Source organism: Rhodamnia argentea, chromosome 9 (genome assembly GCF_020921035.1).
Source record: "Rhodamnia argentea isolate NSW1041297 chromosome 9, ASM2092103v1, whole genome shotgun sequence".
In the NCBI taxonomy this organism is placed as follows: domain Eukaryota; kingdom Viridiplantae; phylum Streptophyta; class Magnoliopsida; order Myrtales; family Myrtaceae; genus Rhodamnia; species Rhodamnia argentea.
The window spans coordinates 3,471,868-3,489,659 of record NC_063158.1 but is presented as its reverse complement, the minus strand read 5'-3'; the positions used below and the strand labels follow the sequence as shown (position 1 = coordinate 3,489,659).

The following is a 17,792-nucleotide window of genomic DNA, read 5'->3' as shown; positions in this document are numbered from 1 at the left end:
AGAGAGAGGTGGGCCCCACCCACCGCCCCCTCGCAGGCTGAGTCTTACCAAAACCAGAGGGCCCCACCAGTCTTTCTCATTTTTTTTTTCTTGTTTGTCTTTCTCGAGTCTCTACCCTCCATCGAGCAAGCCCTAAACCTTAAACTCGTAACACCACCCACCCATTCCTTAATACATACAAAACATTACAACCTAAGTCGTTCATGTCCTCGTCTTCATCTCTTTCATTCTCTTTCTCTCTCTCTCTCTAAAAGAAACTCAGATACACCTCAAGAATGGAGAATTCAGTTGAAGCGTACTTTAGCTACAATTGACAGCCGAACCCCAACTCATCATCATCTTCTTCCTCTTCTTCTCCTTCATCTTCTTTCTGCCCCAAAGGCCATCATTACATAGTAAGGAAGGAAAAAAGAGCAGCATCGAAAAGGAAGCGAGAAAGTGAAAAGGATAGAGCAGAAAACACAACCCAGAGCCAAGTCTCCTTATTGTTACTTTTGTCCCCCCCTTTTCTTCTCCACTATCTTCCTCTCTTTTTGATAACACCCCTCTCTCTCTCTCTCTCTCTCTCTTTGCAATTTGCCTAATTTTGTGTATGTAACCAAGAACTGATGGATCCAGCTTCTGCTCATGGCCACTCTCTTCCTCCACCCTTTCACACCAGAGACTTCCAGCTCCAACAGCAGCAACACCAGTTCCTCCACCACCCGCCGAGCTCCGAGGATGAGAGGAGTGGCGGCAGCGGCTCCCTCAAACGGGAGCGCGATGACAGCAACAACGGCGACAACAACCCTAAGGGCGGTGAATTTGGCAAGGACCAACAGCTCATGGTTGGCGGTCAAGGCGGAGAGGGAGAGATCACGAGGAGGCCCCGAGGGAGGCCAGCTGGATCCAAGAACAAGCCGAAGCCCCCCATCATAATCACCCGGGACAGCGCCAACGCGCTCCGCACCCATGTTATGGAGATCGCGGATGGCTGCGACATCGTCGAGAGCGTCGCCACCTTTGCAAGGCGGAGGCAGAGTGGGGTGTGCATAATGAGCGGGAGCGGGACTGTCACCAACGTCACCCTCAGGCAACCAGCCTCGCCGGGTGCGATCGTCACGCTGCACGGCCGGTTCGAAATCCTATCCCTAGCTGGGTCGTTCCTGCCGCCTCCCGCGCCACCTGCAGCCTCAGGGCTGACCATATACTTGGCAGGTGGGCAAGGGCAGGTGGTTGGGGGGAGCGTCGTGGGGACGCTTATCGCCTCGGGCCCCATCGTGATCATGGCGGCCTCATTTAGCAATGCTGCGTATGAGAGGCTGCCTCTGGAGGAGGATGATGCTGGAATTCAAGTCCAAGGAGGGAGCATGGGATCCCCAGTCAGCGGTGTTGGAGGGCAGACACCACAACACCAGCAGCCACCGCCACAGCTCATGGGAGATCCGAACAACGCGGGACTATTTCACGGGTTGCCTCCAAATCTCCTCAACTCGATACAAATGCCATCCGAAGCTTACTGGTCTGGAGCTAGACCGCCTTACTAGCGAAAAATTTCAGTTATGTTCCTTTCTCTTTTAATTCTAATATCTCTCTCTCTCATGAGCACATTGAAGCTTGCTAGGAGATAGCCGGAACTTTTGTAGCTACTAGTGGAAGCAATCTGTGGTTTTATTTTTCTTCGAATGAACTTTAGGTTTTCTGTCTTCTTCGATCGATTAGCTGATTTCATTTCTCATTTTTCCCGACTAGGCCTAGGAATGATTGTGTTTGATTTGAAGAACCATGTAAATTGGGCGGTGAGGCGACTTCTGTGAAATCTTCCGTCGATGTTGCTCTTGCATTATAGGATCTGAGGAACTTGGATTTGATAGAATTTGTTTTGCCGAGTTTGCTGATCAGTTTTACGATTTATTTTTTGGTTCCTCCTAGCTTCGAAGGTATTTTCTCTCGCAATGGTTCAACCTTCTTCTCAGAGACTGATCTTCTCCAGAAACTTAAGTGTTTGAATTTCAAGTCATTGCACGATGGGGTTTGTGCTATTGATCATACATTTTTATGAAACCAACGATGCAAGCTTTACTATCTTCATACTTGTTTTTTTATTTTTTTTTTTTTTCGTTACTTCATGTATGATTTTGAGAACATCTAGGAGGATAAAAGGGGCCCATCTGGGTGTCATTAATTACGGGGTGATAATGGGGATAGATGAACAGTTCATGAATTCATGCGTGAGCGTTGCTTCAATTGAGATAAGTTGAGAAGGTCAAGGCAGTTCATTTAAAGTGGCCTTCTGCAGTTTCGATGAGACTGGCATGCTATTCAGGAGAGAGGCAAAGAGGTATGTGCTTCTGCGCATGGTGTTCCTTACTCTTGGGGGTAGAGAGAGAGAGAGAGAGAGAGAGAGAGAGCTAGGGTTATTTAATGAAGTTGGACATGAACTGGTTCACACGTGCACTTCACTGAACTAGCACCTTTACGAGGCAAAACTCAACAGCACTTCCATGAAACCGCCACAATTGCCATCCTCTCCTCCTCTCTCTCTCTCTCTCTCTCTCTCTTACATGGAAGGCTTGCCAAATTTTCATCTTTTTGTTTCATTCCTTTGACTGAAACTGCATGCATTTTGACCCATGCCAGGATCGATCTTGTCCCCGTTCTGAATCAAGACAAGTTTCTTGCCTGTGCATGCACCTGTTTTGTCTCCCCCTCCTTGCTTGTCCCGCCTTTGCTTTTGCCTTCTGATGGAATCTCTTGGATTGAGAATTTTAACCTGTGCTTTGAAGTTATATGCTATGTTTACCCAAACATGAATGCTAGGGGCTAGACACCAAGGATCTTTGACCGTGTTCGGTCGACTAAACTGATGTTTTAAGTTTTATTGGGTAGTTAATCAAGTGGATCGATCTGTACATGAGTGGTATTTGTCTAAACTCAGACAAGGAAAATTTGATATACCATTTGATAAATCGAACTCAGTAGACATCTTTGCATCCTTAATATTGCTCACATTCGAAATAGCTAGGATGAATATATCTACATGATTAACACATCAGCGTCAGTGATTTGAAGGGTTGAGATCTTGATCTTCTTCTTCTTCTTCTTCTTCTTCTTCTTCCATTATGCACTAAAAGAGAGCCAGCTTCACCACCATCCCTACCTTCTGGCAAGCCCTCCAACAACTGCCATCGCTGCCTCGTTGCATCTCTCTCTCTCTCTCGTGCACATTGCCAATTAGCGCCATATGAGGGGTTGAAGGCCTTCTATTTAAGGTCGTCAACATAGATCGAGGACTTCCACCTTTCCTCCAAGGTCGAATGTAAGAACAAAGTTCCCAACTCGATCAAAGAATATGATGAACTGGTTTTCTGCTGTGACCGACGTAGAGAAGGCTTATAGGAACATGTCATATACGTATTGACCGTCCAATTTCGCTCTCCAAATGAAGTTCAGCTCCTTCTGAACAATCACGATGCTTTCTTTATCAGTTAGATTGGTTTGACACCTCTTTTGCAGCTTCTTGAACCTCACAATGTATTTCTCCACCGACTCACCTTGTATTCGACTCAACTGGATAGACACAATTACCTCTGGCTCAGCTCAGTAAAAATACTCATCAAAGGCATGGACCACCACGGATCCGAGGTCATTAGCTGATCTGTAGCAACCATAGGGAGGCGCGAGTGGTGATGGTTGTCTCAGCGGCCGATGCTGGTGGTTTCAATGGTTGCAGCATTAGAGCTAGTGGACTAATTAGAGAGTGGATTATCATGTGTGCCATCGGGCGTGCACGGTTTTTCCCATTACCAGGTGAAAATCTTTTGAAAAAGTCAGGATGTTCATAGTGAAGTGGCTTAAATTTGGATTCTTGATTTGGTTGACGAGATGTTTAACTATTTGAGGGGACAAATCCAAGCAGTACATTTGTCTTCTCAAAGTTAATAAGATCTACATCCCGTTTTCCATATCTATTTCTATACTATTATCGAAGGAACAATAGATCCTGTCTCTTTGTTTCGATTTTTTCGACTATGCGCCTGCAATGTTTTATTTTCAACAGTGAGATTACGATGAGAAAATCTCATTTCTTGAACTAACTAGGGTTTTTTTTAAGCTTCTTTTCTTTACTCAACATCCATATGATAGTCAAAGGTAGGGTTGGTCAAAGATAGGAATCTTAGAATTACCTGCCCCATTTTAGCCAATGTGAAAAACTGTTTCTAACATAAATCTTGCATTAAGGACACATTGTGCATATTTCATACACTTATATGATTGGTTCAGTGTTTTCATAGTAATCCTTGCAATGAAAAAAGGACTGGAGTTCTTATAAGTCGTTTGACAAACATCTCATAACTGCAGTGCATCTCCTTAACTATAACATACATCAGTTTAATTGGTCAATATCTTCTTCAAGGTGTTATAATTTTAAAGCATATATTAAGAATTATACAAATTACAGTTTATAGCATAACGATGAAAAAACTCGGCTATAGTAGAACCACGTCTACATATCAAACGGATTTGTAGACGTACTTTACAATGCACACAAAATTGCAGGAATGACTATCTTGGCGCTAGATAGAGGTGAGAATGGGTTCCGGGTAGAATCGAGAACCAGATCGAACCGACCATGGGAACTGGTCCGGTTCCAAGTTCCAATGAGAATTGGTCAGTTTCGCGGTTCTGAATTTTTAGAATATGTACTATGTGATTCAGTTCACGGTTCCAATTTTTTTAAACCTGTACTAGCAATTTGGTGCCCGGTTTCTGGGTAGTAACGAACCAAGAATCGGTCCGGGAACCGGAGAACCGGCCATGGGTTAGTCATGTACATCTCATTTTATCTTGTAACTCATTCATATAGGTAATTGGGTGAATGTTTTATTTAATATCATCTTTGTTCTCACACACACACACACACACACACCGCTAGTGCGTGCGTGGTAAGGTTTTCTTGTTTTAGTTTGATGAATCGATATCTTTGCGATTAGAATTTGAAGTATGGATGAATGAGGAATGGAGTTGGATGACTTTTTTTTTTTTTTTTTTAATGTTACGGGTTTTGAACATTTTATTTGTTACTTTATCTTGTACGATCTAGTTGTTGGCATATGGAGAGTTATTCTTGACTAAATATGAAAAAAAAAAAACATATTTGGTTTCAGAGTGTACATGGTAGGTTCCAATTTCTAGCTGTAGATACGACGTAGATCCAATATATGCTCAAAGTTTTGTTTGAATCCTTCGTCGTTATCAACAGTGACGATGTGCATGTGAGCATCTTCTTTCTAATTCAAGCTTTGCTTTTCCATTCATCTCAATATCCACCGAGTATAACATCCAACATGAGAGCTATATTCTAACTCTATCCATGCATCGATTGGGCAACTCAGGTTGGCATATGCGAACAAAAACTATGACTAAGACTCCTTTTTCTTTTGCCGCATAAAGATCCATTCAACAGAAGCATTCCATAACAAAACTAGTTTAACCTCACTTTACCACTAATTTCGGGTGAAGTTTGTCTCTTCATAAAAAAGGTAAACTAGACCTCCCAACTAATTAAGACAGGAAACACATGCAACTTACTTGCTTAATTCTAGGTTAAGCTACAGTACAGACACTTGACATCTTCGGCATCCTACATGAGTTAATTTGCAGTTTACCCGCATGGCTCATATGTGGTAATTATCAAACTCTCAAATAAAGTTTCCATGGAGTATTTAAGAGAGACTTCCGCCTAGCGCAACCTCGAAGCTGTAGCTGGTTATTCACGAGTGATGCTTCTGATGCAGATTGACTAAATTAGCATGACATCTGGAAATCTAATTCACAAGGTTTACACGCAGAGGCCACTTCTCCATTGTTACTAATATCCATGACGGGCGCGACCGATCTTCCACGGGGGTTTCGTTTTCCATCCTTGACTGGGGTTTAAATCAATCATCCGGATCTCAACGTGTAGGCAGCAAACGTTAATCCTATATTAGCGCGGCTTATGGTTGTAATATGTTGCACAAACTGGGCAATAGCAATATGTTAGATATTTTCTACAACTTTCTAGACTATTTATCCGAGTATTTTTTTTTCTCTAAACATCTTGAGCAGCATACTAGAGCCTTCTTGAAATTGGTTATTTCAACACAATTAGGGCCCACAGCACTTCGAAGGGCACCGACGAAGAGGCCTGGAAATTGCCGAGGGAAGTGTTATGGAGCTAAAGCATTGTGCATCAGCCCCGGGGCTTCATTCACTTCTTCAAACTAGAAGCCCACAACACTCACCACTAACAGTCTATTGGTAGAAAAGAAACGGTGCCGAGGGGCGTGATCGGCATCGAGCGCGACCGGCATCGATGGCTGCCCCCGGCGTTACCAGTATGACCCACGACCAAGTACTTGGGCGAGTCCATCATTGTGGGTCGATTGACCGCCCGTTCCAACACGTGATCGCATTGCCTGAGAACACCCATTTGCTGAAAGTTCCGTTTCCGATAATGACTCACCATTCTTTTGGCAAACAATGTTGGGTGATCGCCCAGACTAATCACTTATTCTGATTAAAAAGCCAGATTTGTTAGTCACTTCTTGTGCTGGCGACGAACCCCCAAAGGAAAAAGAGAAACTTCTTTTCATGTCCGAAAGGATTTTCTCTTTGCATGAAGGAGCTTAAGTTAAAAATTCCTCAAAACGAAGTTAACAGTGATACATCAACAGTTTTTGTCTCGAGATCTCTGTTTTCGTTCGCATTGTTTCAAACAATCGTTCCGGGACCAACAAATGAAGGCAGAACATTCCAAGAGCAATTGCTCCGACTAGGAAAAAGAAAGAACATGAATCCCACTAACTCCAAAACCCGAATTATTTACTTGCAGTCCCTTAATCACCACATTCAGATCCTGTCCACCTTGTCCGCCTTGATCAAAGGGTTGGCCTTTGCGATCGCGTCCCGACCCGATCTCTTGAAGTCGAACCCGCACCCGTGGCTCTCCGGGTACCGGTGAGCCCCGCAGAACGTGGATCCGCACTTGCACTTGAAACCCGTCGGACCAACCTTCCTGTTGCACGTCTCGCACCTAGCGGCAGTCATGGACCAGGAAATTTTTCGATTTAGAACAACTAGAACTGATGTTCTCCGATTAACATCTTTAAGGACACTACAAAGTAACGAATTACATGATACTAATGAAAAGAAAAATGGGTCTTTTAAGGTGGGGCGGGCAGGCATCACCACTAGCCCCTCGACCTGCCCAGTACACTACCTGTTTGCGGCCTTCGACTGCGGTTCGCCGCTTGCAGGCGCCAACTCCGAGCTCGATGCCCCGTTGCTGACCCCGACCTGCGCAGTTTCCTTGCCCCTGCCTTCTTGTGGGGCCGCCGGGGTGGTCTCGGGGCTGAGGGACTTCTCCACAGCAGCCTTGGCGGCGGCAGCATGCTGCTCCCGGAGACACAAGTCCCTGAAGCACTTGGAGCAGAGGCCCATGGTGGCCGCGTTGCCCCAGAAGCCGCAGTTATTGGCGCAGAGCCACGCCTCGGCGGCGACGGGGACGCTGTCATTGCGCTCCGAACCCATCTCTCTTCTTCTTCTTCTACTTCCTGACTGATGCGAAAGGATTGCGTAAGTAACCTGTAAAGGGCTTGGAGAGATTGAATTCGGGTATTGTGGTGCCGATCTTGTTCGAGAATTTCGGCGGCGGAAACCAGAATATAATCTTGTGGATGGAATATCGGTCAGGTCGCGAGTAATTTTATAGCGTTAGAGAAGTTTCAGGAGCGGAGTATAAAATCAGGCCGAAAATGGAAAGGCTATAACTATTTGGATTCGTACGACCTATTATAGCACATCAGGCGAATTGCTGAATTGGATTTACCTAATTTGTTTGCTAATCGATAAAGAACAAGATAAAAGACTCTTCTTAGACGTTGAAATGAGTCACGTATCCGTTTTTATCACGGCGCTCCATATTATAGAAATTTGTAAAAACAAAATCTCAAATTATTAAACAAAATTTACAATCAAGAAGAGACGGTACGAATCAAGGGGTGAGCAATCGGACTGGTTCGTCAAACCGCACCACCGGTTCAAACAGGAACCGAGTAGGTTCTTAGGTTTTAAAAAAAAAAAAAGTTAGGGAACCAACTTTTAATCAATTAAGTTCTCGATTTTATATCGTGAATTGTCCGTTAAGAAAGCCAATCAATATCCTATCAATCACTGTGCCACATATTGCTCATAAAGTACGTGAAAAATTTATCAAAAAATTCCTAAACTTATTGTAATTGTGTTAATTTAACCGTAAATATTTTTCTCCCGCCAATTGAGTCCTAAATCTTTTGTCCGGCCAACTTGATGTGGTGCTACCGACACTGATGTAATAATTTTTAGTAATATTTTAATATCTTTTTCAAACTTTTATTTTTTATTTATTTTTTCTCCTTTCATCTATTCTTTTTTTTTTTTCTTTTTCTTCTTCTTCGTCCTCCAGCCGATCGCTGGATCGGCTACTAGCCGCAGGAGAGCTCCGCCTAGCGCCGGCAAGGGCGAGGGGCGGTGACCGGCTAGGGGAGGAAGAAGAAAAAGGAAAAAAATAATTAAAAAAAATATCAAAATATTATTAAAAATTCTCTACGTAGCGTGAGTCGCCTAAAGTTGACTAAATAGACTGAATTGGCACAAAAGTAAAAAAAATTTAATACTCAATTTGAAAAAAAAAAGATTAAGATTAAATTACCACAGCTGTAATATGTTTGAGACTTTTTAGATGATTTTCCCCAAATATGCCTGAAGCCTGCCGGTTCCGATCAAAGTCCCTTTTTTTCTAAGGAAATTCAAAACCCAGTTCCGGATTGTAGAACCAATCGCCCATTAAAGTAACGAAAAAAAGAAATGCGGAACTGGTTGTACTATTATTCAAGCTCAAGCTATGTCGGACCTCCGGGAAGAATCAATCGCCATGTTTCAGTTTGAAAGAAGCATCACCGGTTGACTATCGTTCATAATTGATTTCCGCTGAATGCTCCAACCTCTACAATCCGCAAGCGTACTCGAATCAACAAGAGAACGCGAGAAGTTCAGTCTCCGTTACCTGATGATACGCCCGACTTGTGTCCGACGGGGGAAACGCCGAGCTCCGAATTCCGTCGGTCGGTCAGCTCGAAAGCAATACGCTGCGCGGCCACTGGTTCAACGAGATTGGTTATAGAGAGAGAGAGAGAGAGAGAGAGAGAGGTAATCTTAGAGAAGCAAAAGTTCTGGAGCTTCCTGTTCAGATTAGAGATGTTTGAAGATGGGATTCTCGATTGGGAGAAGAAAATGAGCCGGCCGCCACCATCACCCACGGGTTTGTGTGATCTTTCCAAGGGGCACCTCTTGTTTACTTCTCACGTGCCAATCGGCGCACGATAGTCTCGTCCCGCACCGAACCGATGTCCGTCCGATTGCAAATGTCCCATTTTCAGGACGTGATCGGACGGTTCGGAGTGGGACTTCACGGAGGCTACTGTGCTTTTGTGCTCCTAGATATGAATGAGAATATTTGATTGGAAAGCTTCTTCGTGCTCTGCCCAACGCATTTGTCGACCCGGTCGAACCGGTCGAGGTTGGACCGGGTCTGTTTCCCACGAACAGAGATTCCGCGGTGCTTTGTTGTTGCTTTTTTTTTTTTTTTTTAGGGAAAACAACTTCAAGGTTTACTGACTTTGAAAAAGGAAGAAAATAAAGAGTTTCTAATCCATCTTTACGTGTTCTCTAAACGTTCACGATGGATTTTTAATTAGATAATTTCGTATGACTTTGTTGAAATTAGTCAAATTCAAATAAAGCATCTCGATTAGGAGAAGTTCCAAAATTCAAATAGAGGTGACATGTAGATTTGTAATACAACTCTACTCGGTTCTTAATAGATAACATTCTACGGGATAACCCTTGAGGGAGAAACCCTAACTGTAATCTATTCCTTTTTTTTTTTCTCTATCCAAGTGGCCGGTTTGCATGTCCGTGTCATAGGATTTATCCCGAAAAGAAAAATAATAGATTATATTGCTTGAAATAACTTAAAGATATTGCTCCGACAAAAGAAAAAAAAAAACCCCTTAAAGATATTGCATACTTAGACAAATAGGCAGAATACATAGATCAATAAGTTAATCTTGTATCGTGGTAACTCTCCTTAATTTGAAAACTGGATTTGAAATAAAATTATCTGACCGAAACTAGGAAGTCTTTGCCTACTAGGAATAGATGACAATCCCAGGTTTCCGAATTGGATCTTATCTTGCCATACTCAAGTGTCTATAAAAAGGACTCTTACGTTTTGTAAATGCATATTTGGCCGTGAATTCACAAACTCCGATCACGAAGTCACACACAAGAAGAAAAAAAAAAAAACATGTCAACCTATGAAATTCATTTTTTTTCTTCTCCGAGGTCGATGTCCGATGACCCGTCGCTGCCTCACGCTCTCATGCACGTCACATACACCAGTCCCGAGATCGAAATCCAACTGGCGGGTCAGAGTCCAATGGGGGCAGTTCTGCGACCCGACATCCAAGAGATGCCCTGGAGGTCCGAGGCGGCGTCGAAGCCGGCGATTCAAGGTCTGGAGAAGGCGGTGATACGGAAGCCCCGCGATCCGAGCGAGGTATGTGGGATCTGCTTGGAAGAGCCGGCGGTGGGCGATGAAGTGAGTCGCCTGGGTTGCTCTCACGAATTTCACAGCAGTTGCATCGAGAAGTGGCTAAACGTTGCACATACTTGTCCCACATGTAGACACGAGTTACCCACGTCGTAATCTTTGCTTCTAGATCTTTTTCTTTGAAAGGGAAGGCTCATGTAAAGTCGTGAAACAAATTTGATAATCGATTTGCTATTTTCCTATTTGTTGATTCCATTGTATGTTCTCAGAATTTCTTTTGCTTGCACAATGCTCTTCATCCATGAGAGAAAACGCTTGGGCTGATCGATGAAGGAATAACGCTGTTGTTGGAGAGCAATAGCATTGTGCCCGGTGACTTCTCAAGGATTAGGATCGCTTTTGAACACTCATCATACTTTAATTATACGCAAGGATTTGTTCTATATACCATTGAAACCTAATTCTGTGGGATTGGCTGTGTTATTGTACACTAATCAATTCTAGTAGATTGGCTTAATTAGTGGTTAAGGAATGGGCTTATGCGTGTGGATTAGGCTTGCGTTGCAAGTGGTTATTATTGGGGTGTGGTTGCATCGACGAGTCACAAACCTATTGCAATTGTGTCAATTCAGCTCTAAACCTTTTTTTTTCTTTTTGCCAATTAAGACTAAAATTTTCCAACTTTGATAGCTATTTGTGCCAATTCAGTTCATCCGATTAATTTTAGTCTGCAGGCACTGACATAGACGGTCGCCGACTTTGACATGGCAATTTTTAATAATATCTTCAATGTTACTTACTTTTTTTTTTCTTTTCCTTTTTTTTTCTCCAACTGGTCACCGAGCGAGAGCGAGGTTGAGCTTGCCCAGCGATTGTGAGATCAACCCCGTCAGCTGGAGGAAGAAGGAGAAGAAAAAAGAGAAAAAGAAAAAGAAAGAACAGAAAAATAGTTATTGCCATATATCATCTCTTTCTCTTGCAATTGAGGGATGTAACAGAGTGGTGTGATGTGCTAGTTATAGTGGAATCCTCTGCTAGATGTAATCTTATTTTAAAGGCGAACCAATATAAACCTTGTGTCTCGATTTCATTTTCTCGCTTTTATGTTTTACTTCGTTTGTGGTTTGTGCACCGAATCCTAACGTATATGGTATTTGGACTCTCTGTCAACTGGTTTTCATCTCTCTTATGTTCACTTATTTTTTAATCTATCACAAACAAAGAGTACATTTTCTACGGCTGAACCTCGCCGAACCCTGTCTTTGAAAATAACATAAAATTAACAACATAAATGACATGATGTTTTGTATGAATCAGTTAAAATTTCGTAATTCCCCTATGTTTATGGTGTTATCTTTTAATTTCAAAGCCACCAAACTACTTACTAATTGCCCTAATAGAAACGAACACTTGGCTTCTCATTCATCATTTCGGATCATTGGTGAGACTTAACAGACAATATCTTAAAGGAACTTATAAGCTTTTGAAGAAAAATAATGAGTTCCAGCTTTAGGTTGATAGGCTTTTGAAGTTCAACTTTTATTGCAATTTTCGTTACTTGGACCGTAAATATTTGTTTATTTTAGCATTATAGATTGTCTTTCGCCTTTATAAACTGGTGGCATGTCCTAAATTGTTCGATTTCTCATTGGTATAAATTTGAATTGAGCATCGACCAAGTTTTTTTTTTTTTGGTCGAAATCGACCAAGTTAATCTGTTGTAAGTTTTGAATAGAGTTGAAATTTATTGGTTACCATCTATATTGTATGTTTTTTCTAGGATTCATTAAAGTAAATTAGTCAAATTCAAATAAAGCATTTCGATTGTGAGAAGTTCCCAAATTAAAATAGAGATGACATGTAGATTTGTGATACAACTCTACTCGGTTCTTCATAGATAATATTCTAGAGGATAACCCTTGAGCGAAAAACCCTAACTATAATCTATACTTTTTTTTTTCTCCATAGAAGTGGCGGGTTTCCATGTTCGAGTCACTGGATTACCCCCAAAAGAAAAGTAATAGCTTATATTGCTTGAAATAACTTAAAGATATTGCGTACTTAGACAAATAGGTAGAACACATAGATCAATAAGTTAATCTTGTATTGTGGTAACTCTCCTTAATTTGAAAACTGGGTTTGAAATAAAATTATCTGACCGACACTAGGAAGTCTTTACCTACTAGGAATAGATGACAATCCCAGGTTTCCGAATTGGATTTTATCTTGTCATACTCAAGTGTGTATAAGAAGGACTCTTACGTTTTGTAAATGCATATTTGGCCGTGAATTCTCAAACTCCGATCACGAAGTAAAAAACAGATGTCCAACTATCAAGTTCATGTTTCTGCTTCTCCGAAGTGGATGCGCGATGACCTGTCGCTGCCTCACGCTCTCATGCACGTCACATACATCATTCGGTCCATGTACGAGTCGTCCGGCCCATTCCCATCGCCATTCTCTTGCATCTGCACCCATTACTCGGAGCAGCACTTTGAGTGCGCGCCGTTGGTGTCTACCGACGACTCCCCGCAGTTGCCCTCTCGGGGATTCATATCTTTCACGCTCGACAACCTGCGGTCGCCGTTCCCTTTGGATCGATTGAGATGGATCGATCCGGAATGTAGGGAAGGTGGGGGTCGAGCAGATCAGGCTCGGGACGAGATCGTGTCCCAGATCTTGAGCGTCGCATGCCGAGTCGTGAGCGACCCTCGCAACAAGGGGCGCAAGAGGTTTGGCATCTTGGTGGACATAGCGAAGGTGGTCACCCTTCCCGAGGACGAAATTCGAGAGATGGGTTGGAGTCTAATGGAGGCGATTCTGCCAATCAACATCCCTGAGATGCTCCAGAGGTTCAAGATGGCGTCGGAGCCGGCAATTCCGGGTCTGGAGAAGGCGGTGATACGGAAGCACCGTGATCCGAGCGAGGTTTGTGGGATCTGCCTGGAAGAGCCGGCGGTGGGCGATGAGGTGAGTCGCTTGGGTTGCTCTCACGAATTTCACAGCAGCTGCATCGAGAAGTGGCTAAAGATTGCACATACTTGTCCTACATGTAGACACAAGTTACCCACGTTGTAATCTATGCTTCTTGATTTGGGCTCCCTTTTGGACACTAACCGTACTGCAATTATACGCAAGGATTTGTTCTATATTATATTGAAATCTAATTCCGTGGGGTTGGCTTTGCTATTGCACCCTAATCAATTCTACCAGATTGGCATAATCAGTGGTTAAGGAATGAGCTCATGCGTGTGGATTAGGCGCGCGGCGGAAGTTTGTTTTCTTACATTACCAAGTGCAAACAATAAATAACTTCGCCCTTATTAAAAGTTAGGGAATGATGCTATTGTTAGGTTGTGATTCATACTCTCCATCAAGAGGACGATACGTAGATCCCGCTTCTTTATTGGCAAAAGGCTTTAATAGTTTGAATCCGTATTTTATTGATAGTTCGGGCTTAATCCCATGAATAACTACTGTTAGATGTAGTGTACTTTTCTCTTTCTTTTGTAATTGTGTATTGTAACAGAAAGGTGTAGGTACTAATCATAGTAAAATCTTCGACTATATGTAATACTAGTTTAAGAGTAAATCAAAATAAACCTTGTGTTTCCATTTCTCTTTCTCGTTTTTAGTCTTTATTTCGTTGTGTTTGTCTTCTAATATCAATAGTCACGTTTAATGCCGTCCCTTAATTTTTAATCTGTTCAATGTGGTCTTCTGATTTTTAGTATATCTTCACTTTGGTCCATGGATTGTATGAAAATGTTGAACATTGTCCATTCATTAATTCAAGGGATATCATTGAATATTTTCATACGTTTCGTGATCTAAATTGAATATACACCAAAAGTTCACGGACCACAATAAAAATATTAAAAATTCATCAATAACATTGTATGTTGGGCTAAAGTTTAGGGACTACATTGATCAAATTTAAAGTTCAGGGACTACATTGATCAAATTTAAAGTTTAGGAACCATATTATATATTGATCTTAAATTTAGGGACAATCTGTGTCATCTACCCTAAAGAAAATTATTATCATCACGTTTGAATGCATAATGCTGCTAACCATTGCCCCAAAGATAAGTTCAACATGCCTAATGACTATCACGTGGTTCTTTTTCCGATGAACCATCAGGATAGAACGGGAAGACCTAGGATGTAGAAGATCATAGGACCCCTTTCCAGCGGTGGATCGGGTCGGATTTTGGTCATATATCCCCGACTATCATCAACTGACGCGGTAAATTGTGTAACGGGTGATGAAATTAGTCGCACCGTTTGCTCAAATTGTATAACGGGTGATGAAATTAGTTGCACCGTTTGCTCTCATGAGTTTCATGATAATTGCATCGTGAAGTGGCTAAGTCGGGTTAATAGATATCCCCCATGTCGACACATGTAACCCAAATTGTAATTTTCTGTATTAATTAACCCTGTTAAGAATTCGACCAAAAAAAAAAACTTTGTTAAGAAGCAAGGTACTTTTTTTTGCTCAAGATAGGAACTTATCTGATAACTAAAATAGTTAAATATTACCGTTGATAGTTTTTTTGTCAATGATAATCCTAAAACTCCTTCTATTTATATCAAACAACAAAAATATGAGAGTCCATCTTTACATGCTCTCCTATTTCTTGATTTTGTTTTCCTTTTCAAGATTTTTATTTTCTCTTAGATGATTGATACTTATAGTAAAGAAAAATTATTCAAAAGCCCTAAACCTAACGGCTAATTCAATCTTTTTAATTTGTCCAATTTAGTCCTAAATCTTTTGACAATTTGTTAATATAGTCATTCCAACCAATTTTGATCGGAAATCGCCGACATAGCGATCCAGTTAGCACTGGTCGTCCTACGCAGCACAACCACTTTGCAATTTAACTAAAATGTTCTAATTTTTTTCTTTTTCTTCATTCCTTTTTCTATTTCCCCTATTTTAGGGGAAAACAGAACAAAAATCCAAAAAAGTTTTTAAAAAATTAAAAATAAAAGTCATCCTCACTAGTGTTGGTTGTGTCACATAAGACAGTTAGTGTCCATGTCTGCGATTTTTAGCGGATAGCTACATTGGAAAATCGTTTAAACATTTAGGATCAAATTGATCAAATTGAAAATTTTAAGACCGAATTGGCCGTTACTACGGCCGTTGGGAAGGGCTAGTGAAGGTCACTTGAGCCTCCCCGATGCTTGGCAACCCTCGTGTCGAGCGCCCGATGGCTAAGATTTCATTCAAGCAAAACGTCGAACAAGTTATATGCATTCAAGATACAAGCTTCGGATTTGAGTTTTTCTGCGAAGTTTCAACCTAAACCCGACATATAAAGCTATGACTCGAAACTATTTATTATGAATAGACCTCGGTTCAACAAAATTTGTTAAAAAATTCATCAACCGATTTAGTGCTTCATACTAAGCAGAACATGGTGTATCAAGGAGCTCACCTGGTTCAAACGGCAAGAAGAAATCATTGAAAGTCGGTGAGAACGGGGAACCTTGGGCGAGGCCTTGTCGGCTCCAAGCGACGACTAGCAACCCTCGCTCCAATCTGGAGCAAGCATTGTGCCTAGCCCTAGATCCGGGCCATTGGGCCCTAGGCGATGACCGGCGAGGTTTGCCTAGCTCAAGGAGGCTTAGTCGTCTCTTCCCGGCGGTTGTGGTAGTGGCCACTAGCCGGGGCTCGGCCTCTGCGTGCGTGAGTTGTTGTTCCTTTTTTTTTTTTTTTTATATTATAAACTTTTATCTTTATTTATTTAATCTAATTAAGTTTTTTTATTTATGAATTTTTTTTAACTTTTATTTTTTTTTATTACTGACTAGGTGTCCGACGAGTAGCTCAAGCTTACGATATTAATTGGAAAAAGCCACGTCCGATTTCCGACCAAATAGATTTGAGTTGGCACTAAAAAGATTATTTTTTTTTTAAAATATTGACACTTAAGTGATTACAAAAAATTTAGCAATAAAGTAAGCATCATCTACAACTTTTGACACTTATGATGTTATTCTCTCGAAGTTAATAGGCACGCGATATGCGCACTTGTATATCGTCGTTTTTCTTAGAACTTGTGCAAAATATCTGGCGTTATTATAACAATACTCAAAATGTTTTTATTTAAAAGTCGGTCAACTTGATTTGATGTGATTTCATTATCAAGGATATCGAAAAACTACGATTGGTCCATTGTTGGTCTACTCGTTTGGTTAATCGCGTTGAAAAAAAAAATGATATGACGCATCTTCGTGTTTTTATTTACTTATTTATGTTGTCCAGAAGTTGTCACCAAATTGGAGGCCCAAAAGGGGACGATTCCATGAAATTAACAAAAGACGCACCGACAATATCATATGATTGCTTTTCATAAGGCAAAACAAAAGGGAAGATTCTGATTCTCTACCGCCTTTGGTAGCAAAATTATTCTTCACCTTCCCTCCTCGATTAAAAAAGAAGAAGATAAAATAGAGTATGTATCACAACACAGGTGGACACAAAATCTTGTATAAGCAAATCTCATCCACCATTGATTTGGCGGTCGAGCTACCCTCGTTCGAATCCAAGGTGTATGATACTTGTTCGTTTAAAGTTTCTTTCATCGGTGGATGCTGTAATTTCTTTCGTCCTATATAATTTTCTCAAACCAAAAGGTTTAATTTGTTTTGCGAAAATATTTTTTTTATATAAATAATCGTTTGTATCGCTTACAGAAAATGAATGAACAAAAAAATATTTACATCGTTCACAAAAATATTTAAATATATAATGAATTATTTTTATTGACTAATTATTTCAAGTGGCAAAAATGATTTAAGAAAAATATTTTTCAGATTATTCGATTTTCACTAGACAAACAAAGCCCAAATCTTAGCTTAGTATGATTCTGCACTAGAGTGATTTTAATTTCTTTTGTTTTGCTTTTTATGAAACAACTCATTATGAAAATTATCTTTTGTATCAATTTTTTATGGAAAAATTTCGAATAAGGGTTTGAAATGCTAGTGTGGGGCCCACAGCCGGTCGGTCCAGTGGGTCCTCCCAAGCCCATCGGATTCTTTTCTTCTCCTTTTCTTCGCAGCAAAGAACAATATCATATTCCGACCAAAGCAAAAGAAAAAAAGAATAATATACCATATAATATAAATGAAAAAAAAATCGTGTTAAAGACATTGTGGT

General features: G+C 41.1%; 2 protein-coding genes and 1 long non-coding RNA gene across 4 annotated transcripts; 2 read left to right on the top strand and 1 right to left on the bottom strand.

Moving 5' to 3' along the window:
• The first annotated feature begins 235 nt into the window (after positions 1-235).
• On the top strand, positions 236-1,858 carry LOC115736853 (AT-hook motif nuclear-localized protein 24). The gene has a single exon (XM_048285233.1). It carries the CDS (start codon positions 609-611, stop codon positions 1,524-1,526), a length of 918 nt encoding a protein of 305 aa, XP_048141190.1. The 5' UTR covers positions 236-608; the 3' UTR covers positions 1,527-1,858.
• Positions 1,859-6,687: 4,829 nt separating this feature from the next.
• Positions 6,688-9,276, bottom strand: LOC115736855 (zinc finger A20 and AN1 domain-containing stress-associated protein 1). 2 transcript variants are annotated; one of them, XM_048285277.1, is made up of 3 exons: positions 9,064-9,276; positions 7,244-7,580; positions 6,688-7,057 (listed from the first exon to the last, which is right to left on the bottom strand). In XM_048285277.1, exons 2-3 carry the CDS (start codon positions 7,552-7,554, stop codon positions 6,874-6,876), a joined length of 495 nt encoding a protein of 164 aa, XP_048141234.1. In that variant the 5' UTR covers positions 7,555-7,580; positions 9,064-9,276; the 3' UTR covers positions 6,688-6,873. The 2 variants fall into 2 exon arrangements, with proteins under 2 accessions (XP_048141234.1, XP_030524564.1); XM_030668704.2 differs by having other exon boundaries at positions 7,244-7,581; positions 9,068-9,274.
• LOC125316578 lies at positions 7,050-17,655 on the top strand. Its single transcript, XR_007199704.1, has 3 exons — positions 7,050-7,182; positions 10,356-10,371; positions 17,646-17,655. It is a non-coding gene; the product is annotated as an uncharacterized LOC125316578 (long non-coding RNA).
• The last annotated feature ends 137 nt before the right edge of the window (positions 17,656-17,792 follow it).

Excerpts from the sequence above, each read along its gene's own strand:
- LOC115736853 (XM_048285233.1), top strand. The coding sequence starts at position 609 with ATGGATCCAGCTTCTGCTCATGGCCACTCTCTTCCTCCACCCTTTCAC.
- LOC115736855 (XM_048285277.1), bottom strand. The coding sequence starts at position 7,554 with ATGGGTTCGGAGCGCAATGACAGCGTCCCCGTCGCCGCCGAGGCGTGG. Across the intron at positions 7,058-7,243 it reads CAGTCGAAGGCCGCAAACAG|GTGCGAGACGTGCAACAGGA; the intron begins GTAGTGTACTGG and ends GACTGCCGCTAG.